Source organism: Amblyomma maculatum, chromosome 1 (assembly GCF_055883805.1).
Source record: "Amblyomma maculatum isolate TAMU_Amacu chromosome 1, ASM5588380v1, whole genome shotgun sequence".
NCBI lineage: Eukaryota > Metazoa > Arthropoda > Arachnida > Ixodida > Ixodidae > Amblyomma > Amblyomma maculatum.
Window position 1 is genome coordinate 79,465,526 of NC_139344.1, and position 27,058 is coordinate 79,492,583.

The 27,058-nt window shown below is 49.9% G+C and overlaps 1 protein-coding gene across 1 annotated transcript in view; it reads left to right on the forward strand.

The window, feature by feature from the left end:
• The first annotated feature begins 2,162 nt into the window (after positions 1–2,162).
• The window catches only part of Col4a1 (Collagen type IV alpha 1), a 53,332-nt gene continuing 28,436 nt past the window's right edge, over positions 2,163–27,058 (forward strand). The window contains exons 1-3 of the mRNA XM_084588415.1: positions 2,163–2,531; positions 2,847–2,907; positions 25,763–25,933. Coding sequence (XP_084444541.1) covers positions 2,506–2,531; positions 2,847–2,907; positions 25,763–25,933 — 258 coding nt within the window. The 5' untranslated portion in view covers positions 2,163–2,505. The remainder of the gene's footprint in view (positions 2,532–2,846; positions 2,908–25,762; positions 25,934–27,058) is intronic.

Here is a 27,058-nt window from a genome sequence, read left to right on the forward strand (position 1 = left end):
AATAAATGCGGCACAAAGTGCTTCATACTGCATTCTTGGGACTTTGGACTCGTGTTACTCTTCATTGCACACAAAGGAGTGCGCGCGCACACACACACACACACACACACACACACACACACACACACACACACACACACACACACACACACACACACACACACACACACACACACACACACACACACACACACACACACACACACACACACACACACACACACACACACACACACACACACACACACACACACACACGCACACACGCACACACACACACACACACACACACACACACACACACACACACACACACACACACACACACACACACACACACACACACACGCACACACGCACACACACACACACACACACACACACACACACACACACACACACACACACACACACACACACACACACGCACACACACGCACACACAGCCCCGCCGGGGTGGCGCAGTGGTTACGGCGCTCGACTACTGTTCCCAAGGACGCGGGATCGAATCCCGGCCTCGGCGGCAGCTTTTCGAAGGAGGCGAAAAGCAAGGCGCCCGTGTGCTGTGCGATTTCAGTGCACGTTAAAGAACCCCAGGTGGTCGAAATTTCCGGAGTCCTCCACTACGGCGTCTCTCATAGCCTGAGTTGCTTTGGGACGTTAAACCCCACAAACCAACCAACCAACCAACACACACACACACACACACGCACGCACGCACACACACACGCACACACAGTTTATCTGGACAAACTTTTCCACTCAAAGGTCTGAATGAAGCATGAAAGGTAACAGGCACGCTGAACGAAACCGCAAGCCGCGCCATTCGGCAATCATTGATTTTTTTTTTGTTTGGTTTGTGTAGTTTTTAACACCCCAAGGCGACTCAGGCCATGAAAGACGCCGTAGTGGAGGGCTCCGGAAATTTCGGCTCCCTGGGGTTCTTTAACATGTACTGACATCGCACAACACATAGGCGCCTTGTTTTTAGTCTCCATCGGTCGCCACGGGCGGGATTTGATCCTGCATCCTTAAACGCATCAGTCGAGAGCCCTAACCACTGCACCACCGCGGCGGCAACAATTGGATCAAAATATGTGCATCAATGATTTTTCGCACCTTGTTGACTGCACACATTTCTTTTTTCTTTTTTTTTTTTGTCGCATGACGGGGCATATTCATTTCTCGAGCCTTCGAAGCTATATTTTAAGATTAAAGGCGAGAATTCCGGGTATGTTGGTGACAAGTACAAGTAGTTATACTTAAGTTCGATCTTTCCCTGAATATCTGCAGCTGTATTCGACGAAAGCTAGGGCACCAGCACAGGATATAATGCAACAAAATCATTCCTGTCGCGTTCAGTGCGTCAAAGTTGTGCTGTCTTCAGAAGTATGAAGTGGTTGTGGGTTGGTTTGTATCGCCGGGGGCACATCCACGTAATGGATGCGTTCGCCGTTACGACGCTACACGGAGCAGAATGAGGAACAGCAATAAATTGCCGAGAAATGCTAAGCAAAAACCAAGTTACGGAACTTTGGTACCTGCATTCTGCGTTCGATTTACTGTCCTGTTCCGAAATCGGAGTTCTTTACCACAATAAAAAAGAAAAGACGTTGTTTATTAACGCTTTATTGAAACCCTCTACTGATGCGAACAGCTATTGCATTTCTAATAGTACCTTTTTCTTTAACGAAATACCAGATAATTAAGTAAAAATATTATTCAGCTGCATGAGTATGCAGCTGGCAGAGCATTTCACTTTACTCATTTACTCATGTATTTCTGCTCATTCCACTTTATTTACTAGTTATCATGCATTACGCTTTACGCGGGATTTGTGCTTAGACTAAATACTTTGGAAGCAGCCACAATGTGAGTAACAACATGTACGAAAGATTATTGATGTCAAAGTCGAAGCCATATGAAACTCGATCAAGTTCTTTATGGCGGCAGCCGTTCAGGGGAGAAGGACATCAGAGAGCGCGCGCTGGCAAGAAACCCCCCAACCTCCCACCTCCCTTCAGAGAGAGAGCAGAGAGGGGGGCTCGCGGCCGGACTACTTTATTCCTCCGCCTTGCGCAGGTCACGTGGGGTGCCCCCCATCCCGCCCCGGAAGATGATGCTTGCTCCTCCTCCTCCGAGGCCAAGGCGAGTTCTTGGCTCGGGGCTCCCAACAGGACTAGTGAGGCTTCGCCGACCGCCAGCGAAGGGCCGGGCGCGCCGCACGCAGCAGCAGCCACACTTCGCGGTTCGCTCACGCCACACACGCACTCGGCGCGCTTGGGCGGACAGAAGCGGCGCGACTTCGGCCACGCTCTCACAAGTACACAAAAGAACACAAAGGCCCCGGGCAGTGAGTGGAAGAAGCCCGAGAGGGGAACGCCGTGCAGTGGTCCTCACTGAGCGGCTGGAGACAGACCAGAGGAGTGTCCCAGCGACCGATCATGCCGGCCTCGCGGTGCTGAGGAGCCCCAGACGACGCGCACGTCGCCAAGGGCAGCAGAGATGGAGGCCCCGGGCCTGTCCCCAAGGTGAGTCCGGCTACTCTTGCGCGATGCTTGTCACCGTGATCTGCGACCGATGGTTTCGCTTAAGCTAGCCGAAAGTTCTAGGACACCCGTTTGATACCAGTGCTCTTCTATGGAAGGTGGTCACGTTGAACTGTGACTAGGCAAAATTTAGAGTTTCTTTTGTTATTCAAAAACGCATTATTTCGGGAACTGGACAAATTCTAGGCGTAGTAACGGTCGCGTAAAAGCAGCACTTAGGTGTGTGAGCAATAACGGCTTCTCTCCCGTAAGGAGATTCATATAAAACATTCGTTTTCTTTCTTTCTTCTCCGCCAGATTGCTGCTGCTAGCATCCTTCGCCCTGTGCTTCTATAGCGCAGTGTCTTCTAATTATCCGGTAAGTTGCCTTTGACGCGATTCAGTTTTTGTTTTTCGTTTCGTGTTTCCGCCTCAGCAAAAAAAAAAAAAAAAAAAAAAAGAAAAAAAAAGAGAGAATTATTGACTTTCATTTGCGGTTCGTAGAGCGTTAATATCGCATAAAGTAACCCGAAAGAAGTAGGGACCAAGGAAAGAGAGTTGCTTTCTTGTAATGTAAACTCTGCCGTTGAGCGCACGTGTGCTGTCTGCTACACGCCGGGCAGACCAGCCGCTTCCGGTCGCTGCTGATCGCGCGCTTGCGCCAGGAGGCTGCGGGCCCAGGCGCGAAGGAAAGGGCAAGACGTCTCCTCAACCACGTTTTGCCCTCTCCCACCACGCCTTGGGCTTCACGCTCGCCTTCGTCCACGGTATTTCGTTCTCTTCCCGTTTTGTTTGCATTAAGACTTCGGAATGTTGACACTTCCCGCTTTTCGAACGGCTTCCGGACAGCTGACGAAGCATACGAAAAATATCGCGCTTCCTGGGACCTTCGCGAGGTATTGTCGCCCGGAGCTTCACTTGATCTGCAGGTGCTCTTCGGCCGAATACCACTATTCTGTATTCTGGTGTCGTCGAATCCGGTTTATGAGTTTATGACATGGCTGCTGAGGATGATTTCATGTAGAAATTGTTTTCTATTGTTTGATTTTTTTTTTTTTTTTTTTTTTTTGTGCGCATAAAACTGGGACCCTCTGCTTAAGCCACATTTTACTTTTTTGTTTTTTTTTTTTACTCTAATAAGTACGTGAGAGTAAATATACGTTTTACTTCGGCTTTGAAAGACATGCTTTTCTTAACGCTGCTACATTTACGAAGCTATCGAACTTGCTCATAACCTTATCTACTACGCTGCATAAAGAAGGGTCTTGGGCATTGGAGCGAATTTAGCTGCAGTAGCTGGTACTGAGGAGTGAGTTCGCCGTCAGTCCTGGGATGCTAAAAAAATATCCTCACCGCAGTACCATTAGGAACTGTACGAGGGGACATTCAAACGCCTTAACTATGTTGGCGCAATAAGTACAGCAATAAAAAAAAAATGAATGCGGTGCACTTCAGAACGATGACTGCCCACAAGTGTGAATGCAAAGAATTTCGTGATGAAAAGAAAGTGAGCTTGTTTGGGATTCTGTACTAATTACGGTGCCTCATTCTAATAGACACATATAGTGCTTTGCTTGATCCTGACAGGTTGAGAAAACGCGCCGTTCACAATTCGCTATCACGTCAAAAACATATTGCTTCGTGAGCCATTCACTTCAAGTTTCGGAGTTCATACGTGACTGTTAATAGTAGGAATGACTTCCGTTGTCCGAACCTACTAATAATGGTCACGTACCATATTTAGCAAATGGACATACGCTCACTGAATAAGTCTAATAAAGCATTTGCTCCAATAAACCGATAACTTTTATTAAACTGACGACAATAAAGTTTTTCTCTCTGCATGTGGCAATCATTTGCGTTAATCTCATTGCGCCAAAATAGTGCACACTAAAGAAGTGGACCTACGTAGGGAGGCGCAGCTATAGCCTGCCTTTATCAAGATAACTCCATTTCCGAGCACCACAATTTTGATAATTCTAGATAATCTGTCAATATGAGCGCATTTCGTCATATATTATCGCATTATTCTTTAACCAAGAACATCACGAGGCTATCGGCTACGAGCCGAAAAATGAAAATTAGTTTCAGGAACTAAATTCTGATTACGCAATTGCCCGAAACTGCATGCTATGAAAACACAAAGAACGAAGTCATTGGGGCACCGAGGCTATTAGTTACAGTTTATACAAGACAGCTGAAACGTCTTGAGCTTTGCAGGCGACAACCACACACTTTTTGAAAGTGACTGATCTCTTCACGAGCAGATCAATACTCAATTTTGGTCGAGGTATATAAGGTCAGTTTTTGTGAATTTTCCCCTTATTGGGGAGGGAAGAGGGAAAGCTAAAATTTTATTCAATTTTTATTTATTTATTTCTTTAACCGGGTATGTGGTATGCACTTCTGAAACTAGATGTAAAATATAAAAACCATTCAGGAAAACAGCGCTATAAAATGCAAAGGTCACGTTATTGAAGAACTTATTTCGGTTATTTTCATATGATTGCAATAAGCATTCCCTGTATAGGAGACTTAGTATACATGGCAATATATTGACTTTTGATTTCTTTCAGGGTTAGTTACACAAAAAAAGGAAATACACGCTAGCAAGCAAGCATCCGACTTGTTTAGTTTTCCGACACCAGGTGGCGCGACTGGTTTCTTCCCAAGAGCGTCGTTCAGCATGAACACAAACACCTTCGGGTTTCAATACGTCCTTGCGTACGTTTGTGTTTAGTTTGACCTCTTCGCACCAATATGATTACAGCGCTGACGGCAGGCTCGGCGTTCAATTAAGGTGGTCTGTAATGGCGGCTGGTCTTCGAATCGTCGCGAGGCATGTGTACAAGGATGTGTGTGTTGTATGAAGCGGCTGCGGTAAGCCCACAACGAGCAATCAGTATGCTAAACCTGTACTTCAATGTAAAATCGTTTTGAGACCCGTTCGAATGCGTCTTTTTGCGCGGAGAGCACTCGAGTTTGTCTCCAACGCTTTGCGCTAATTTCCGCTCCAGAGAATGATTTTTGCTGTCAATTACAGGATACAGGAGCGAGATCTAAGCCCGTATGGCTGGGGTCGTGTTGGCGACGCGTTTCCAGAGCGGGCGCAATTTGCGAGCACAGCTGTGTATGCCGCTATGCGGCCCCGCTCCAAACCGCGGAAACGTTACGAAGGGCGCGCACACCGACTGCAGCTTTGTGCCGCCGGCCGGAATTTGTGCGCATCTGGATCCTGGCTCCAGGGAGGGAACCGCGCTGCTCCAGCACGCCTCCTTCAAAACGGCGGAGAGGTGCTCGAGAGAGGCTTGCCGGGACAGGCCCGTTTGCGGCACTCTTTGTAGCTTCTTTTCTTTTGGCGCCGCGTTCCAATTCTGTCGTGCTTAGATACCGCTATTCATTGGGGACCTCATTACACGCGAAGTCAGGCGTGACGAAGAAAATGTGAAATCCCGGCCCCAAAATCGCTGATGAGATGGTTTTCTCATTAAGAAAGTTAAGAAAGAAAGAAAGAAGTGTGGCCAGACTGACTCTTGTGCAGCAGTGCGGGGTACGCTTGCTATTTTATCCGCCCTTGTTCTGTTTCTCCCTTTTTAACGAGATAACGTTAAAGGGACCGCTCCCCAGAATATCCGGCGTCGGCGTTGTGAGCGAAATATCCCAGTCACGCCAGGTGGTAGCTGGCAAGTTGCATGGCCATGCAATGGTGGCCGTCGGGTTGTGTGACGTCACAAGACCACATGGCATGGCCGAATTGACAGGCGCTGCCAACTCGGGTTCCGTCGTTTAGATGAGAGGGTAATATCGAAGTTCAGCATTCCAGCATCGTGACAGGCAGAACGTTCGGACGCGTTGGAGCGATGCTTAATATCTATGTTGGGTGATCTATCATATAATGTAGTCACTTAAGACTGAACGCTAATGAGTACGTGTGGGATATGTGAGGTCCAAATTTCTGAACAAGGGAAGGGCAAAGTGCATGTGCGCAAACGAGGATCTGCAAATGAAGCCAGCAAACGGGCGCCATTAGTGCTGTCGTCCATACCCTTAAATTCGTAGCTTAAGTGTCCACCATAATTATGCTCAGGCTGCTTGCTCATAGAGTGCCAATGAGGAAGGCGAGTAAGGCAACGATCATCAAGCAAGCAATTTATGTCTCCTGAACTCTCAGTTCGATTGGTGACGTCACGCAGAACATCTTTTTACTGTGATCGAGGCCATCTGTGTGTCTCTATTTGGCCGTGCTGACTTGCCTAAAGGCATAGGCCGATTGTTAGGCCGAAACACTTCTGCCAATGGCAGCAGTATTTAGTTGCATGCGGCCTCTATAGGTCGGTCCGTCTACCAGCCCCAATGCTATCGCTGCGAGTTCTCTTTGTTTTCCCATTTCGAGAGGAGATCAAAGGAGTGCGACACGGCCTTCGACTTTCTCATGCAGGTTGCTCTTCGATGCACTGTCGTGATCGAAATTCGAGTTTATGGTGTCCTGAAAACACGCGGCGCGTGACCACTGCGCTTTACTGGCTTGTTTGGATGGAAGTAGTTGCTTCCACGGCCCGTTTCCCTGCGAGCCCAGGTGCTCGGCTGAACTGGTGTGCTGGGGCTGTCGACAAGCGGAGTCGCGTGGCCCGCGTCGTCGGCGCAATAGTGGTGGCAACCGCGAGCCTCCCCCACCCCGGAAGCTGACGGGACGGCGCTAAAATTGAACTTCTTTCAGCGGGGCATCCTCGGGCCCCCCGTCTCTTGGGCTTGCTGTTTTATTTGGAGCGGGACGAGGCCTCAGCGTGCGCCTTTGTTTGGAGTATGCCGCCGGCGGCACGCACCGAACCCCGAAAGGCCACCGATGCACGAATCTAGGCGCAGGCTCCTCGCTCGAGACGCTGGGTCGAAGGGCCGAGCATTCGTTGGAGTGATCCCCGGCCAGCATTCGCGGCTCCCGCCCCCGAGTTGCTGCTTCCATTCGGCACTGCCAGTTCGTGAAGGCGCGGCGCAACGATTATCGGAGGGCATGGCTATTTTTGCCCCGCAGCCTCCGAGTATATCGCGCCTAAATAGGCTAGCTCGTGCCCGTCGGCCGCAGATGAGAGGTCACATATGGGCAACTTTAGTGGGACGTACGTGTTTATATGCACCTGGGGCACGTAGTCCATCTAGGCAGACGACGTGAATCATTCGAACCCATTTCTTGGGTTGATAGATGAAACCAGCCTAAGAGGATGCGAACACAGGAGTAGATGTACACAGTATAGGCTATCAGCTTCGCATGGGCTTTTGTCTTTTTACGCTGGTTTCACCTGTAAACCGTAATACACCGAATCGTTCGACGGGCCGCCCTCTTACCGTTCGTAGCGTCATCGTTGGCCAGGCGTTTCCTCAAGAATCGCTTCTGAGCAGGTACTAGGAGTCTACTGTGCGCGTAAAAGATGCACGGGCAACGTGTGATCAAACGACCCTCGCCAATGCGCAATTGTCGCTTATCTGAATGGAAGCAACTACTTCTGAAGCGCCAAAAAAGTATGGAGGACATCAAAAGGACGGATGTTCAAGTGTCCCGCCAACTCGTAAAAATACCTGGAATATCTGGACCTTACTCGACACTGCGCTGGTCACCGTTCAAGAAATGAACACCCCTTATTCGGGAGCACCGTCGTCAGAGGGGATGTGACTCAGCTTTCCCTTCGAGCCCGTCGCTCCCGTTTATCGCTCTTGCCCTCCGGGGTCACACGCCCGCAAGATCCCTTTTGTCGCTCTGGGGAAGGCTGCGGAGGGTCATTCTTCGCAGCACGGCCAGCGCAGACATTCCGAAGTGGTCGGTGCGCGAGCTCCGTCGGTCGTGCGCTCGCGCAGCCCGTGGTCTTGCACAAAAGCCTTGGGTGGGTCTCTCCCAACCTGACGTGTTTGTAACGCGCCACCGTCGTGACATTCGGCTGACCGGCCCCTCTGTCGCCGTCGTTGTTCATCCTCCACGCATGCCGACTCGTGTTTGCTCAGTCGCTCTTCTCAACTCAGACGCCGCCTTTCCTTTTCTGCCCTTAAAGGTCCTCCGCTGGCGGCCAAAACCTGTGCGCGCCGCGGAGGTAGACACCAAAAAGAAAAAGGGTGTCTGGCAATCGCTGCCCGCAGACCTTGCCCCGAGACGCGCCCCCGGTGTTCTTATTGCTTTTCGTTTTTGCTGTTTTTCGCATCCCTGCGAGCTCAATTGTGGATAGCGACTGGAGCGGCGGCGCCTGGGGGCACCTTGTGGCCATTCTCGGAACTACCTTTGTCGGCAGATTCTTCGCTTTCGGCCTGCCTACCTCCGGAACATATAATGACGTATCCGGTTCCATGTGGGCATGGCCCTCCTTTTTTTATCTTTTCTCATTGAAATCGTGCACTTTGGGGGCTCCCTCTCGTTTAGTGCTTTTTTTTTTTTCTTTCGGCTCTTCTTCCTAGCTCTTCATTTGCCTCGCCTGTTGTACTCCGAGTGATTTGTAGCCAGTTGTTTTCGTCTTTCCTGACTCTTCGTTCGTTCGTTCTTTTTTTTTTTGTTTTTTTTTTTTGCACGAGCGGCACATCTGGGCAGGTTCTTTTTGCATTGAACACTTTCATGAGTTGGGACCCACTGCCGTGAGTTTGATAAGCCAACATGTAGTTCTTCGCGTGACTTGGCTGGGGCAATTACGAGAGCATTTCCAGTTTCGAGGGCTCCTTTGTTGCGCGTCGGCTGCCTCTGTCGGCATTCGAAACGTCTGCAGCGATGCCGCTGCTCACATGCCCGACTTTCGACGACGATGTTCTCATCGCCGCCATCTGTTATTTTGATTGTCACTTCTACGGGGTCGTCCGCAGTCTTCTTATTTTTTCTTACTGTTGTTATTTACTGGTCCAAAGCATGGAAGATGCGAAAAACGACCTGTCGGAGCCCCCGTGCGTAATCCTCGTTTCGGGCTAGATAAATGTCATGCTATTCGCAGCGGCCAACGCTCGGCTTTCAGCCTTTTCTTTCCAATGTCTGTGTGAAAACGCCCTCGTGCAAAGTACTCTAATTGTTCCTGATTGTTTCTGCTTCACCTTTCATGCTTCTATTCACCAAGAGTCGAGGAAAAAACTAGTAAGTAGAGTGCGTGAAAATCAAAGCCGAAACCAGTCAAAATGACGTCCACGTTTCGTAATCATCAGGTGCACACTTTTAAAGCGCTTTTGACTGATGGGCCACTGCAATCGCTTGAAATAGGGTCGCAGTTAAACAGGCCAGTACGTATAGGACATATGAGAGGCTCTGTCTCTTTTCGACGCAATTTCACCGAATACTCAACATTTTCACCGGTTTGACAAAAAGGCGATGAGGTGGAACAGAGTCGTGATCGCCGAATATTTGACTATACTATATTTGATTTATTCATTATGAATGACTTTTTTTTTTCGTTGCGCTTATGCGCACTAAGTCGCAAGAAGGTGGTGCTATCATTCAGGTGACACCACCTCAGGAAGAAAGTTCCTCTAGCCGACGACGGTACCACAGTCGTCGCAACGCTTGTGGCCTACAATGTTGGCCCTCTTGCATGTGACCACTTCCGCGGCTTTGTTGTTTGGGTAAGGACTGGTCAATCTGCAGCGTCAGCAGGAGAGCCAGCAGGGACTTTATTCAGTCTCGTGGATCGACAAAGGGGAAGCAGCTGGCGCTAGCCGAACTGTCATATAATGTCTCACACCTTAAAAAACGATTTCTATGTGTCTCACGCGACCTTCTCAGCCACCGGGGCTGCCTGGCGAATGATGGCAAAAGGTGCCGCTCAGTCGAGGCACATCTTGACGTGCGAACAGCTTTGCAAATTAAACGCAGCATGCATTGCTTAGAGTTGGTTTAATGCGGTTAAAACAGCTCGCTGTGTAAGCTATAGCGGGTGACATTCAGGGTAAACCACTGGGGAGGCGGGGTCAAGCTGTCAAAGGCGGTCATACAGCCGTGGAAGAAGGAGCCGTGTATGCAACAAGTCAGGCTAACTGAGTTCAGGGTTGTTTGGCAGTAACAGGCGCACTGAATCACTCTGGAAGTGCACTGAACGCACACCGCAAGTCCATAAGTGCCATCCTCCGCACCTCCCTTCTCAACTCGCCGTCCCCCGTGGTGCTTTGCTTCCCAATGACGAAACAAACAAACATACGAGAAAGGAACACGTAACGGATGCCGAGCGAAGTTAACTGCGTCACGTTTGTGCGACCGGTTCCGCGGGTAATCGTTATGTATGCGTGTTTTCTCTGATGGTCTTGTGTGCCCTCTCTGCTTTACATATTCTCACGACCGCCAATCTTGAAGCAAATAAATTTTAACTCGGCAGTCCGTAGGAAAACGGTTAGCCCAGGTGTATGATTTGCCGCGCGTGCGTCACCTTGGCCCAACTAACTTCAGCCAAGGACTAAAAGAAAAACATACATTTCAGTAAGGCGAGGGAAACCAACTGTATGCAGCACGAGCGTCTCGCGCAGCGCAGGCTTTTTTTTTTTTTTTTTTTTTTGTAACCAATTAGTTAACTGAGGAAATTTGCTTAAACTACTAAATACTGACTTTAGACTATAAATAGCGCGAAAAATACGCGCACAACAGTTTAGCAGAATGCAACCTTTCCACGTTCGCTATTGCTCTCGCTCGCCACTTCTGCGTATCTCTACTGCTAAACCACTTTCAGCGCTTCCGAAGGTCTAGTAGGCCTCTTAAGCAGTGGACAGCGAGCGTCGCTTTCTTTTACGCGTCAAAATATCTCGCCATCATCTCGATTTATCTTTTGCATGCGTGCGTGCATTTTGGTGAATTAAATGCCCCTCAGCCCACTGCGCGGCAGATGGCGTTCCTTCACCTCGACCTACAGAAAAAGGGCGGCCTCGTCTCTGAATCTGCGGTCGCCCATCTGCAAGGCCAGCGCTACCGCCCTCGGTTGCACCAGTCCTATTCGCGGCGGCACCCATTTGCGCGAGCAGCGACAGCACCACTGGCTGCGGTCATTGCCGCGTGCGGTGCGGACGGCACTGTTCCTTACCCAGATGGAATCGGGCTTCTCCGCGCAATCCGCGCTGGATTCCCGGCGGATAAACTTTGTATCGCCCCGAGTCAGCAGCGTGCGCGTGCTTCCCCGCACGGCCGCGGGAACGGGGAGCGCGCCGTCGACTCCGATGGGAGCCCGCGACTCTAGGAGGACCCACCCACTAAATAAAACCCCCTCGCTTGGGCAGAGGTCGTTGGCACGGCCCAAAGGCTGCTGCCGCCATTCGAGCCGTCGTCGCTGCGAGGAGAGAGGCTTCTGGACTTGCTCCGCCGGCGCGGCTCCTCGTCTCACGTTGGGGGGGCCCTTTGCATATTTGTGGCGGCGGTTCGTGCAGGTCGGAACTGTGCGCCTCTGTTTATGCCTCTTCTTCCTTCCGCTGAGCCCACTCCCTCTCTGCTATGCTACCCACCAGCGTCCGCGAACTTGGCCGGATGATGCCTGCCCTCGCATCTCGACATACCGCTTATGTTTGGGTCGCAATGAGTCAGTTGGGCGCGAACCTCAAGTAGGGATCCACAAGGGGAAATAAACTCAGGCTCCCCTCCCTTGTCCCGTTGTCCGGCGCCATGTCTTCTAGCTACGTAGCCAATACAGCTACACTAAGTGATGTATTGGGTCGCTGTTGCGTCTTGCTACTCCTGCGCGACCGAATCATTTTTAGTCTGGCGCAGCATTGCCGGGGACGATTGCAACAATACTAGAATCAAATGAAGCCTATTAAAAATGGATCAGGTTGCCACTGTAATAATGAGGGGCCTGGATACTCAGACTTATCTTTTCGTCAACAGGGCCAAAATTAGCGATTAGAATTTGTGGGGGGAAAATGGGAAAACATCGCGGACACGACGACATGGTGAAGAGCGTACTTGGAGCCAGACACGATAGCGCAACGTGAATATGATATGATGCTGGATGAGCAGCATAAATAGATCATTTCTGCAGGACGTCGAACGCCTTCAACTGCAACAGGAATCCCAGTTATCTGGAGACAACAGTCTCATATACGTATAGAGCAGCACAATGTTTTTATTGTTGGGTGGAGTGGCCACAAATAATAAGGAATGCATTGTTTGTCTTGTAACTTGTTTGTCACTCATAATTGCATTCTTTTCGGTTGTGTTTTTACGGTACTAAGGTCTCCCGCTAGCGTCTCCTCGTATTGGTAGTAGCGGTAGTAAGAGAGTACATATTGCGACACGACGTGACGTGATATTCGCGAAGGCATCCCCCTTGTAGCCAGTTAGCCCGTTGTCTAAAGTGGGTCAAGTTGCGCAGCTGCTCAGTGCAACCGCATGGAACAGAAGGTTTCGGGTGTCGCCTCAGTCTGTAATTAATATGGCGCCAGCCTCTGTACGTCTGGCGGCTCCATCAAGGAGCTGGTGGCGTCGCAACGCTAGAGACAAATCGGATGGGAGCCATGCGCGCGTTAACAGCTCGCAAGTGACACCGAGGGCGGTTTACACAGTTATGTGCGCGTCGAGCCTCCTCACCCGCCGACACTGCGATTCCTGTACGCTAAAAAGAGAGAGATACCCAGCATTGGACGCCGCGCATAGTAACGATCTCGAATCGACCAAAGAGAGTTGCCGCCGCTCGCCAAACGGGAAGGGCGATGCACTGGATGGGCTTTCGCGTATAATTAACGACGGATAACGCACGACGCGAAACCGCGCGCAGCTGACACTTGCAGCCCTGCATTAAGCAGGCACTGTCATCCTATCCGTCGCTTCCTTGCCCGCTCTCTCCCTCCCCGGGCCCGCGGGTGGACGCGCGGGGCGCTTGGAGTGGAAGGGGGCGGGGGTGCGGCTGGCGCTGAACGGCGGAGGAGGAGAAACCGGAATAGTTTTTGACGAAGTCCACGGCCGCATGTCTCCTTGCATCACGCAACTGTCTGCGTGGCCCGGAGAGACGTCGTCCTCCGGCGGTCTTCCCGCCGAAGCGCGGGAGCGGTCCGCGTCCCACGGGGGCCGCCGCGGGAGGTCTGGCTCCTCCGTCGCGGTCTGTCCCCGTCCTGCGACGCATCCGCCGCTTATTGAGGCACGGTCACTCTTTGGGACACCTTTGCGGTATCTGCTTGCGCTCTCGGACGTGCGCTGCGCTTGCACGCGCCCGAAGTCGTTCGCTTGAGCTGCGCGAAAAGTGAACAGAAACACACAACCCGCTTCAAAATCATGGCCACATTATCGTTTCACCCGGAACACTTGGCCCAATAAGAGTTGTAGCGAATTAAATTTGCGTATCATTCTGCACGATGGTGTTCATACGTCATTACTGCAATTGCATCGACAAAAGTAATTACCTCATCGAGTATAGATACCGTACGATTCCTGTGACAGCGTGCGCCTAACGGGGCAAACGCCACCTATTTTTGACAAACATACCAACGTGCAATTGAGTCACACATTTAACATTACTCTTGTCGTCCTAATGGTTTTCTGATTTAACGCTGAAGACAACTCACATCCAGCTTTCCTGGGCACCACTTTTAATTCTGAACCAACTCTGGGGATATTTTGTATACGACACTGTTGCGAACAAATTGATAGGAATGGCGTAATCTCCTGATTCGTAACGAAATCTTGCTTATAAATTTTGCTCCGTGCTTGCACCCAGTTAAGAGCGGAATCGAACAACAATGGGATCTGTTTTTGATAAAAAGCAAAAAAAAAAAAGAAAAAGAAAAGAACTACAATAATGCAGAGGGATGATCCGCTCACAAATAACTTCCAGTTAAAAAAAGAAATGCTCTTGTCAAGAATTTCTGGATATGATCGGGTGCCTGTTCAGACCATGCGGCTTTCTGCATGCTCCTTGCACGGGCGAGATGACGAAAACTATCGTGTGAACAGGCGCGTCGTCCGGAACTTTGAGGAGGTCCTCCGCAAGGTCACTCTACTCTGATGTGCTCGCATGTCCGTGGGCCGGCAACTTCAATGAGACTAATTAGCCCGCGGCCCTCGCTTGCGTTGCGTGCGGAATTAAAACGCGCCGTGCACAGGCGACCCACTGGAAAGAACGACGCATACCGCACCATGCCACGCTCCAGCCACACTTACACTCTCCAGAATATGCAACTGAGGCCTCGCCTCAACCCCCCCTCCCCCTCCCACCGCGCTGTCAATAGACCGAGGACAAGTGATGATCACTAGGGCTCGGCAGCAAGGCTGTGTTGCGGCACGTTTTAGGCACCTATGTGCCAGTAATGAGCTCTTGATTGCAATCTGTACACCTACTCAGTTCGTCTAACTGGCCCGCGAATTTTTGCCTTTCACGAGGTGAAAAAGACAGTATTGTTATTCATGCATAAAAACAATTGACAACACTAAAGACAAACAGTTCTATGCAGACCGCGCATTGATCACTATCAAGCGATATATAACATACGCTCTCCATAAGATACAAGGAATAAACAAGAATGTATAAATGGTAACGTACCGCATCATCATGGCCTAATTTAAGTGTACTTGTGTATTTTGGCATCCCTCGGAAGGATGAGGAGAAAAAAAAAATGAAGCTGTTTTAGTCATTTATTTCAGAAAAAAAAAAAAAAGAAAGAAATGGCCTCGAAGCGAGGTCACCCCTGCTCGGCGGCAGCTACTCTTTCAATGCCAGAGTGTAGACGGGAGCAGACGAGCCGCAGGTAGCAATTATCAGCTCCGCGTTTACATTACTACGTGCGCCTCGGGCATCAGCGTTGTATAGCGGAGCAGTGGAAAAATTTACGGGGAGGGGCCGCAGCTGTCGCTGAGCTGGGACGAGCGGGCTTTGTCTCGTCGATAGCTCAGGGAACCGGCTTTAAGGAGTCGTTTGTCAATTTCGTCTCCGGGCGACGTCTTCGTCGTCGACAACGCTTGCGAGGGGCACCGGCATAGACTGCAGGGCGCTTGGCGTCGGGGAAAGGGGGAGTGGTTGTCAAAGGAGGAGGAGGAGGAGAAGGAAGAGGGATCAGTGCAGACGCGCACAATGCCCCTTCCGGGCCCGACGCGGGCTCCCGGCAGGGGCCCCGGCGCCACTGACAGTGACAGTGCTGACAGTAGCGTTGCTCGCTACAGTCACACCAACGCGCCGATACGCTCGCTAACCGGCGTGCGTGTGTGCTTCAGCGCGGTTGGTCCAAATCGTGACCATGCACCCTTCACTGTTCGTTATGCGCTGTGCTTGGTGAGCAAGGGCGCCGCAACGACTCGGATTTGGAACAAGTCCGCGACCTAGCAGTCTCGCCATGAAAGTAACGTCGAAGAGAAGATAAGCAACAAATAGAAATTCATCTGGAAAGTAGCTGAACCCGTGACCCATGCGCTCGACGCAGGACGCAAACGAATGCTGGCAACTCTGTCTCCCGTTTCTGCTAGTTCTTTTTCTGATTTCTCCTCTCTCTATTCGTGTGGTTCCAAGCGTTGCATTCCCCCTCGCTTCTCTTTCTGTGCATACTTGCGCTTGAATGATCCGCATGCAGCTCTGCGGGGCCTATGTTGAGTTTAATTTGGCAGCGACGCTTTCGTTTTCCGGCTGCCCCAGCGAGGAACCCTCCTACCGCAACTGACCGCGAACGGAATGTGCGATTTACGGCACGCCACGGGCTATGTAAACGCGGCAGCGGGGCGACTGCACTCGGTAATTACGGTGGCAATACTTCGTCACTGCCACTCGCGCCGAGTTGTTGCCTCGCCATCAAAAGCAAGAGGGAGAAGCGACAGGAAGCGGGCTTTGGCTTCAACGCTATCGGGTCTAGGAAGGCGGAGAAGCCCTGTCATCTGCCTCCGCGGAAGACAGATACGAATCGGAAGGAGTTGAACGCACAGCTCTGAAGAGCGAGAGGGGAATCAAGGAAGGAGAGGAAGGACCAGGAGAGGGACCACAGCATGCGCTGGTTCGCAACCCATGGAACTGAGACCGGGATGGGAGGTTGGGGGAGGGATCCGGGAGGCTAGCACGGCTGTTGTCGAGCGTTTTTCTCTGAGCTCATTATGAAAGGTCTGGGGACTTACACAGCTCTGTTTTCTGTCAGCCTCATTCTGAGGTGTAAACAGAGTTGCCCATCGATTCTCCAAGCGGCGCTACGAACTCGAAAAAGGGCATTTATACTTGACCACGCGCGAAAGACATTAAAACAAGTTGCGAAAATTTAATATGAAAGAGGCAACCACCACAGCTAGAGAGCCTTTGACATGCGGCACTTTATTTTTTCGCTTCGCATTTACCATGGCTGTTGTCTAGCGGGAATGAGCTACGCCGAGTAAGCCATTTTGCCAAAAGAACGCAGCCAAATGTTGAACAACGAAAGTTGGCAGTGAGATTTTCTAGCTGCAGCAATGAAACCCTAACGAAAAATTGTGTATATATATATATATATATATATATATATATATATATATATATATATATATATATATATATATATATATATATATATATATATATATATATATATATATTCGCGGCAACATTTGCCATATGAGGAGAAAGAGCATGTTCAATTTCGTGACGGCTAAGCAGAAGACGATGCAGCAGACCGAGACAGTGACCGCACAAGAGCGCTGAAAAGTAATCCACCACAACGCTAGTGTTGTGTGGTGACTGTCTTCGGCACCGTTTGCAGTCCAGCCATGGCGAATTAATTGGTTCGATTCAATACATTGATTATTTTCGTATTTCGAGTGGAAATGCATAAACGGCTCTTGACAGTTCCAAACTGATTGAGGATTCGCAAATCAGTGAACAGCACTTCTAGAGCGAGGAACAGTGTCCGCTGCTTCACGGCAGCTTTTTTGTTGTCTGCATGAGCATCTTTGCGCGAAATGAGGGCTTGATGAGCTTGTTCACAAATCGGGACAAAATAACCTCTTAAACTGCTGCTCAAAGAAACGGAAGAACGGCGGCTGCTTCGAACCAGTATCCCTGTCCTTGTTGATCGCTCGTACGAGGGGTAACGCAATTTCGGAACAGAACTTCCACGTGCAGCTATTTAATTTACTTTCCGCCACTTTGTTGACGGAGGTCGCTATTGATCGTCTGCATGCTTTACACTCTTCTTCTTAGAAATTTGTCTACGTTGGGCGGTGAATGTATCTTGAGAGCAAGTACTAGATATTTTCGGAAAGCAAGAAGGCAGACATGCAAGGTTTCTTGCGCTTTCTGTGAGTGCAGGTTCTCTGCTAGCATCAGGCTTTCTGTGAGTGCAGGCTCTCTGCTGCTAGTGCAGGTTCTCTGCTATCAGGCTGACAAATATCTCCCCCTCTTTCTCTCTTCCTGCTTTTTCTTCGGCACTGAGGAATCCTCGTGTGCACAGCTGACGAGGCCAAGAAACGGTGCTTACGCACGTTCAATAAGGTCTCCAAGGTCCGAACTCGTCGTTTCCCGGCTGCCCGCCATTTTCAGTAGAAAAAATGAGCTAACCGAGGAGCGCACCTGTCCAATATGACGATCGCTATACGCTGTTATATCTACTTATTATCTTTTCCGCCGTATTATCTTGGCATCTTGTGTGGAAGCGTCGAAGCGAAATTTGGTAGAGCTAATCTCAGCGGCTTAGCGCGTGATGATTGGCATAAGTAAAGTACAATTATTAAAGCTATGTAAATCATAAATTGATGAAAACAACGTCGCGAGACGGTTTTCGAGACGATCAACAACTTTGTAGATCGAGCTTGACAGTGAGAATGTAATTCAGGTAAGCACACAAGCGAATGCATTTATAGAGATGGCGCGGAGGTGGAGGGCGCGTGCGGTAGAGCTATTGAAGCATTTTGTATTTTTCCCTCCTCACGAGAGGTTGAGGTGTCTATAGCTTGTTTTTTTGTTCGGTCGCTTGTTTCTTTTGGTATTCTCTTTTTCAAGCTGTGAAAATTGCCCTTAATAGCATTTCCTTTCTGTGAAGATTTTCGTTTTTAATCAGCTTCTGGAATTAGAGCAATAATTATGGAATAAAAGAACCTTTATCGCGAATATGTTTCAAGTATATTGTCGCTTGAAGAGCAGAGTCTAATATAAGTTTACTCATGTTCTGCTCACGCTGTCATTGCCGCATTTATGGGATGAAAATCTTGTCTTCATGGTTCAATCCTTCCTTTAAGCACATTGCTATGTTATTGTCTTCTATGCCTGTATTCTGAGCTTTTACCTGCTTGAAAGGGCACAAGGGCTAATGACGTTTCGAATTAGCTACTGCAACAGTGTTCGGACCATTCCACCCCCCCCCCCTTTTTTTTTTAAACATCATTTGACAGATAGTTGTTACATTACATAGTCTCGAACGTACGCGCACGCAAGTGTCAGTAAAGCGGTAACTTTTAACCATCTCCTTATCTTTGTGATTCTTGAAAATTTAATCCAGCCTCGCCTACTTATATCCTTCAAAAAAAAAAAAAAACGAAAAAAAAAAAAAAAACCGCAGGAAGCAAGGTAATCAGCGTCGGGCATGCCACCACGAAGCATGCTCTTTCGCGTACACGAAGGACGGCGCTAGAAGTTTCAACCTCAAGAAAGCGGCATCTACCTTTCTTAGACGCAGAGTGATCGGCCCATAGATGAACCGCTGTTCACGCCCTCCTCTCTCTAGCGCTGTATCAGAGGCGCAGCGCGCAAGCAGCCCGCGGGTGGTTTTGGAGCGACTTTGCAGGTGCAGTGGCGGAACCGGTGCTATAAACCACCGCGAAAACATCGGGGCCTTGCAGGGGAGCGTCTTTATTACGCCCCACAAACAAAGGTCTCGTCGACAGCGCCGGTGACAAGGCGGAAGCCGCGCCATGTACGGCTCCTCCGCCGCGCGGCCCCGGTCACACGACGCGTCTGGACGCCAAAGATCCTCAAAAAAGACGCAAAACCTCGCGGCGCAGGTGACGGCGACAACCACACCGCGAGTGCCAAAACGGCCGCGCGCGCTGGTGTGACGCAACGCCACCGCGCGTCTCCCTCGCGCCGCAGCGGAATTTGAATAGTGGCGGCGGTGGCTGCTGTGTCTGGCGGCCTGATCGAGGCCCCGGAGGTCGCGTGGGCGATACGGCGACCTTAAACAGACTCCCACACGGTGGGCGTCGACGGGGCTTCCTTGTGCTACGCCAGTTAGGCTCGCCAGACCAAACCGAGCACACGACTGCTCTGTACATGTGCGCGTCTCCGCTCGCGTCGGTTATGGCCGCCTGCGTCCCACGTACGGAAGATAGTTAAGGACGCGTACTACTACGGCGCGGAAGAGTCCGCCGATCGAGCGACGCACATACAGCACGTGGCGACGGTAGCAGCACTCAGCAGAGGTCGGGATATATAGAGTCACATCTGCGGTGAAGACGAAACCCTCAATCCAGTCGTGGTTTAGACTGCGTAAAGCTAGCCTTGAGCTTGGCCTCATTCAGAGACGTAACTATCGTTTCGAACTTGGCTCGTGACAAAAATTTAGCGAGTCAAAGGATGTCACTACTTGGCTTAGCCCGTCAACAATGTTGGCTGCCTTCCTGTGCGCGTCTTAAAGAGCGCCTCATTTCCATATAATTGCTTGCTGGTCAACAATGTTCCAAGGGTGCTTTGTACCGACAGGTCGAGATTATTCGCCGACTGCCTACACTTTGTCTGCACGCCAAAATCGCTCTACCAGAATTCAAAGGCTTATTCTTTATAGTGCGACCCTAGAAGCACACCGTTATTGCACGCAGTGGACTCAAGCTGCGTCTTTTTGCCTGATGTGACTGCTAGGATTCGCTTTTTAACGCACCATTGCAGACGACTCAGCCTAAAACGAGAACAATTGTTTTGTGCGGTCGAGAAAACACTCAATATCTGCCCCACAAAGGTAGTTAGACTTCTTCACGCGCACTGCACGCAATTGCACATACTAAATTCAACCGAGTTTAACGAACCGGAATAAAGAAAAAAAAAAAACGGAGTCTGGAATAAATTAGTGGCAAAAAATAAATAAATGCGCTAGCGTACACATGAGGACGAGGAAAAAGGGATAGCTACACCTTTATTAGCGGAGCCCTTGCCGAGCGTATGGGCCACCCCGAAAGAGAATGACGACAATAATAACATGCCCCCTCAGAGGCTGACTAGCACCAACAATGTTCGCTTCCTCGGCGTTCGGTGCATTATCATCGCCGACCGCCAAAGTAATAGACCGGTCAGCGATAAGGTCGCGGCGTCCAGTAATCTGGCGATGACCGGCGCCGACTTATGTGGCGCGAAGACATCGCACACTTTTGTCTTGTGCGGTCGAGAAAACCCTCAAAATCAATAGAAGAGTCAACAGGCTGACCAGAATGCGCCGCATCGTGGTGTACGCCAAGGAGTTTAACAATAAGGGCTTCGTCCAGGACCTGCAGGGCACGATAAATTTGGAAATTGTGATCCTGTGGGGTGTGCATGCTAGCCACCGTGACCGCGCTTGCAGTGCTGCTCGCCTACTACCTCAAACCTGGCTTAGAGGGCAAGCGTGTGTCAAGACCCGTCCTACTGCTGCCTCAAATTGGCAAGGATGCCATCGACCTAGATGTCAGCGAAAGGATGACAGTGCCCTGTAAAATACCCAGTTCAGTTCAGTTCAGTCGTTCAGTCGTGTCCGACTCTTCGTGACCCTATGGACCATGTCACGCCACGCTTTCCGGTCTCACTATCTTCCTAACATCACATAACTTCATCTGCAGTGCCTCGAGGATGCCATCTAACCATCGCGTTCGCTGCCTACCCCTTCTCCGGCGACCCTGAACCTTTCCCAACATCAAATCTTTCTCCAGCGACTCCTCTCTTCTCATCAGATAACCAAAGTAGCTGAGCTTTAACTTTAGAATTTGACCCTCCAATGAGCAGTCAGGGTTTATGGTAAAATACCCACGCAATAGAAAACAATGCGACTATATTTCGTGTAATAATAGTGAACGCCTCCTATATTGGCTACGTGCTGCGTTCATCACAGTGACTTGCAGCAATGACAAGCTCAGTGAATACATTCGGCGGTCATTCCGTGTGACTAATGCAAACACTGCGCGGTGTGACATTCTCACGATTGCGTACGTATGGGCTTAACATGTGGTTTAAGTAGAGGCTGTCACTGCGACTAAGCGGAAACCAATAAAATTTGCCCAAATACAGCTCTGCTCGAGCCACGACAGCAGCGTTTTGAGGAATGCGCAAGAGTGGCGCACGCTTTGTTAGTCCCCGCGACTGTACCCCTCTGAATTCCGTTGTTTACGAACAAACATGCGGAGCAGCGCGTTTCTACTGAGTATTACACAGGGAGAGATTGCCAGCTCCCGCCACGTAACCTTCTCACGACGCACTTTTGGAAATTATCCGTATGCACTGTCACTTTTTCACCAATCGATTACAATATTCACCTTTGCGTTGCTGTATATGCGGCCTTGACCGGCCCGCTGAGACTGTCCTGGTTTTCGTGTGAGGGATACTGCTCTTTTAAAGGCTACGATCGGTTCTCTCCCTAAGCCAATCGCAGCCGTCAGAGGGCAATGCGTAATGAATACTCCCCTATTAGAGCGCATTCTATCAGCGCGTGGAAGCGCCGGTCGCGTCTCTCCTTCGCCAATGAGGCAAACAATGGGATCCAGGACCTGGCGAAGAACAGTGGTCCCAACCGGACGGGCATTGTTTCAAACATGTGCCGCGCAGACGTAAGCCGGCGCGGCCTATAAAGGGGTGCCCCGCTCATCCTCCTCTGGGCCGGCCGCATGACTGCGGTCTCTTCATGAGGTGGCGACTGGTTTCCATCCGGCGTATGTTTACGCAATTTCCTACCCGCCTTTCCCCTTTCGCCGCTAGGTCCGAATGGGAACCCTTGTTTCCTGCTGCGTCTGCCAGTTTATTTGGGCTTCGGTTCGCAGAAAAGGGCGCTCGCTGGTATGCGAGGTGTTCGTTCCTCTATCCGTCCGCCGTTCGGCATTGCCTGAGCAGGGGTGCTGCTATTTTCTGGTCATATCCCTCCCAAGCGACATAATATCCTCCGCTGTGCAGGCAGCTTTACCAGTAGCTGGCAGGAAGGGAGCGAGACACGTTAAGGCCGGAACAACAGTGCCCCATTTTGATTGGTTTTGCGTAAGCACACGCGGGTCTGAGAAACAAACAAAGAGCGACTGAAATAGCCCCTCATAAATAACGTTGCACATGGGAGCATACAGAGCCAAGGTCAAGTCAAGTGAGACGCAAAGCCACGGATTTTATTTTCTGCAAAAGCACCCTCCACGTGGCCTATGAACATTCGTTTTCGTTTCATTCGTTCATTAGCCCGTTATCTACCTGCATTGTGTAAGCCCTATTTAATTAGGGGGTTCTACTCTGCCGACAGACAGATGAGCTATGAGGGGTGCGTTCACATCATTACTAAAGTGATGTCGTGTGAGGGGCACATTTTTCTTTTTATGGGTTGAGGGTGAAGGCGAGAAATTTCACACAGAAAAATATTCTGCACCTCTTTTTTTTTATTATTCAAAAACAACAAACAAAAATGTACCTGTTGTACGCCACCAGTTTCATTGGACGCTCCTGAACGATGGTAGCAGAGAGTTGCTTTTTTGTTTGGGGCTGCTGAAACCGTCTTTGAGTCTACCATCTGCCAACGTGTAGCATTGGGAAATCTGTAAATATCACTCTGAGCAGTGCTTAGCAGGGGGAGGCAGAAAGTTATGTGGGCTGATGAGGTTAAGAAGTTCGCAGGGGTCAAGTGGATGCAGCTAGCACAGAACCGGATTAATTGGAGAAATATGGAAGAGAGGCCTTCGCCCTGCAGTGGGCATAGTCAGGCTGATGATGATGATCATGAGTGCTTAGTCTTGTTTGTGAATTATGCCGAAATTACATCCTCTATTCATCTCATTGTCGCGCTCTAAAGAAAGAGAAATAATCGTGATCATTTCGTTACCTCTCCGAGAGGGAATATCTTCCTGCATGTCCGATGTGATAAGGCAGTACGGACCCTCGCGCTGGGGACGCATTCTGACGATTCGTCATTTCTGCATTCGACTGAGTGCATTCCCAGCTCTGCCTCTGAATATTCATCCTCTTACATTGCAAAATATTGCCCGTGACGACCGACCCGCAGGGCCTTCCATTTGCCAACGATGAATGCACGCTGACTCCAAAGGCAGTCTACGCGAGGCCCTGTTCATTTTTTGTCTGTCTAGTGCTCTCGTCGCATCGGAATTTTTTACGGCTGTCGCGCAGGTGATGGGGCGATGGTGCGCGATCTCTTGGAAGCGCTGCATACTATTACGAGGCGCGATCTTCCCAAGAGCCGCCGCCGCCGCCCCCATCGTAAATTCTCTGCCCACGTATTCTTCTGGCGGCGCCGTTCGCTTCACGACATAGATGGCGAATCCTTTATTACGCCGGCGAACGTTGTTCTTGTCGTCATTTTTGCCTTTTCTTTCTCTCTTTTTTATTTTTCCTTGCCTGGAGGATCTTAAAAAAATACCCACCATTGAGTGATCGGACCCTCTTCCGCCTTTTTCATCAAAGGGTGAAGCTGAACCAGCAGCTTCGATGGGAGTTGAAAGCGAGGGTTGGGGCGAGGGTAAATAGCTTTTAACAGGTTGCGGCCGCATCGAGATTCGACTGCGGAAAATTATTTCGGACAGGGTAAATTCAATGAACCACCTCTTCTCTGCAAGGGTGCGTTAAAGTAGATTAAAGCTAGCAATATTGTTTTCTTTTAAGGCGAAAACCTTTAATGTCTGAGCGTTGTCAGAAGGAGCTGTAAGCTGAAAGGGTAAATTCAATGAACCACCTCTTCTCTGCAAGGGTGCGTTAAAGTAGATTAAAGCTAGCAATGTTGTTTTCTTTTAAGGCGAAAACCTTTAATGCCTGAGCGTTGTCAGAAGGAGCTGTAAGCTGAAGCTGTCTGCAGAAGGTGGCACGCTTTCGACGGAGATAGTTAAAAAAAAAAAAAAATAAACCTTGTCTCCACCCCTTCGATCCCCAGCCGAGCGTTTTACCGACTGAGTCACGCACCGGATTTTTTTTTATTGCTAAATGTACATAATGACAAAATATACAGCACAAAATATTTACAAGATTTCCAGGCCATTTGCCGGCCGCGAACAATGGTGTCGTTTCATTTGACTAATATTTCTAAACACCACCTTGTCACGCCCAGCGCTGAGATTGTAACTGCAGTATCAGTGCCTCAAAGTGACGAAGCGACGACCGATGACAATGTAGCCACGCCCCGGGCCGTGAAACGCTCTTCATAATTCCCCCTGTCTACCGTGAAGATGATAGCGCAATTTCGCGAGGGACAGCTACTGCGGCTTTAATTTCCTGTAAACTAATTATAGAACACCGGTGAACTTTGATGCGTTCAATGGAATGCTGGCTGTGTCCGACAAGGGGCGCGCCATGTACCGTCATGACAGGTCATGACGTCACCAGGCGATTTAAACATAGACGAAGCTGACCCCGCCGGGCGTCCGATCCAGGCGTCCGTGCGGCGCCTTTCATTTGCCGCTTCTTCGAATGCCGCAGCACACAGCAAACAGAAGCGGACCCAGATGTGGAGGAGGCGTTAGTACAGCAGACATCAGCGGCATTTCAAATTTATTTACAAGATAGAAAAAGCGCAGTACCTGTCACAATTCTCCGCGGACACATGTACCACGCCGTAATGGAAGGGAGGAAAGTGGGAGTGAAAGAAGAGAGGGAGATAGAGGTGCCGTAGTGGAGGGCTACGACCCACAGCGCTATAATGACTTTCGCCTCATCGCACTTTAGTAGTCCTAAGCGCCCTCTAGAATTTTATTTTTTCTTTGGTCAACTGTTTTCTTAGAGGAGCTCGGAAGAGAGGGGGGACGGGTGGGTCACAGCAGTGGCCAGTAGATGCCTTGGAGGTTTAAATACTGGGATCAAAATGAAACTCGGGCAGTGTTTTGCTTTTCTTTTCTATTTAACCGTATAGCACGCACATGACTTGACACGGTACCAATAGGCCGTCAGATGTCTTCGTCCTGGTTGCGAGCCGTTGCGAGGTTGCTTCAAGTTTCCCCGCGTAGTGCGTACGCTTCGCAACACTTTGCAGTGAGCATGGTCTTGGAAAGATGAGCGGTGGTTGCTACAATAGCTGAGTTGAAATCTTGCTTACAGTCCACAAAGTGGCTTGAATTAATCGCGTACTCGCCAATATCGTTCGCAAGCACGTCATCCTGTATCTACATGCCTATTTATGATATGCAGTGCCATAGTGTGTAACCGCTGCATCTTCTCTACTCTCGTTTTCAGGCGGAGTACCGAGAGTACTACCGTGACCCATCGCGGTATAACCAGACCCGATGGGGCAACGGCTGGGACCAGAGCGGCACCAGGCGAGGCTATAACAACTATCCTGAACAACAGAGGAACTGCACCGGTGCATGCGCTGGTTGCAGATGCGTGGGAGAGAAAGGATTGCGGGTCAGTGCGAGTCAAGGCTCCTTTTTGTCCTTGCTGTTCTGTCCACTGCCGCTACGCTACCCCATGCCCGATCACGCATCACGGAATGCAAGAAACTAAACTACATCGGATCAGTGCCGTAACAGAAAACAGCTGTCAGGGAAACACCTGTTTCGAGCCTACAACAACAAGTGAATTTTTAACTGGGGATCGTCGCGAGACAAAGCAACAAAAACCTAAGAGAGAGAGAGAGGGAAAGGGAGAGAGCAACTATAGAATTAGAGCTGGAAGGATTACCGATAGCATGGAACGGAAGAAGTTAGAGAGAAAAAAAAGAAGGGAGGGATAGGCGGGTCTGTACTTAAAAGGCCGTAAATGAAGACGCGTGTGTGTGTGTGTGTGTGTGTGTGTGTGTGTGTGTGTGTGTGTGTGTGTGTGTGTGTGTGTGTGTGTGTGTGTGTGTGTGTGTGTGTGTGGGTGTGGGTGTGGGTGTGGGTGTGTGTGTGTGTGTGTGTGTGTGTGTGTGTGTGTGTGTGTGTGTGTGTGTGTGTGTGTGTGTGTGTGTGTGTGTGTGTGTGTGTGTGTGTGTGTGTGTGTGTGTGTGTGTGTGTGTGTGTGTGTGTGTGTGTGTGTGTGTGTGTGTGTGTGTGTGTGTGTGTGTGTGTGTGTGTGTGTGTGTGTGTGTGTGTCTATTCGCGTCTTTATTATTCTTTTTAAACTTCAACAGCAATGCACGAGCTAGCCCCTGAACAAATTTAGCCCTATGGAAGGGCGCTAATAATGTTAAACGCAGCTTCGTTACGGACTACCTGTTTATGCGGCCATATTCGCTAGAAACAATAGCGTCTAGTATATCATTCTTCTGGTCTACATAACAAACGACGACGTCTAGTAAATACGAGGTCGAGTCCGAGAAAGCTTTCCAAGCATGATTTCAGTGAGATTTTCCCCGCACTCACGCATTCGGAATAATAGCACTTTCCGTTAACGGCTCCAGTCTCGAGCAACGCGTTGTTTTTCTTTTCGGCCACTGACGGCGACACGCCTGGCGCTTTGTTCATAGCTCCTCTGAACGCCTTTCCTGCGATGGCTTTGTGCAACGCACCGAGCGCTAACGACAAATACCGAGTGCAAGTGTATGCTTCG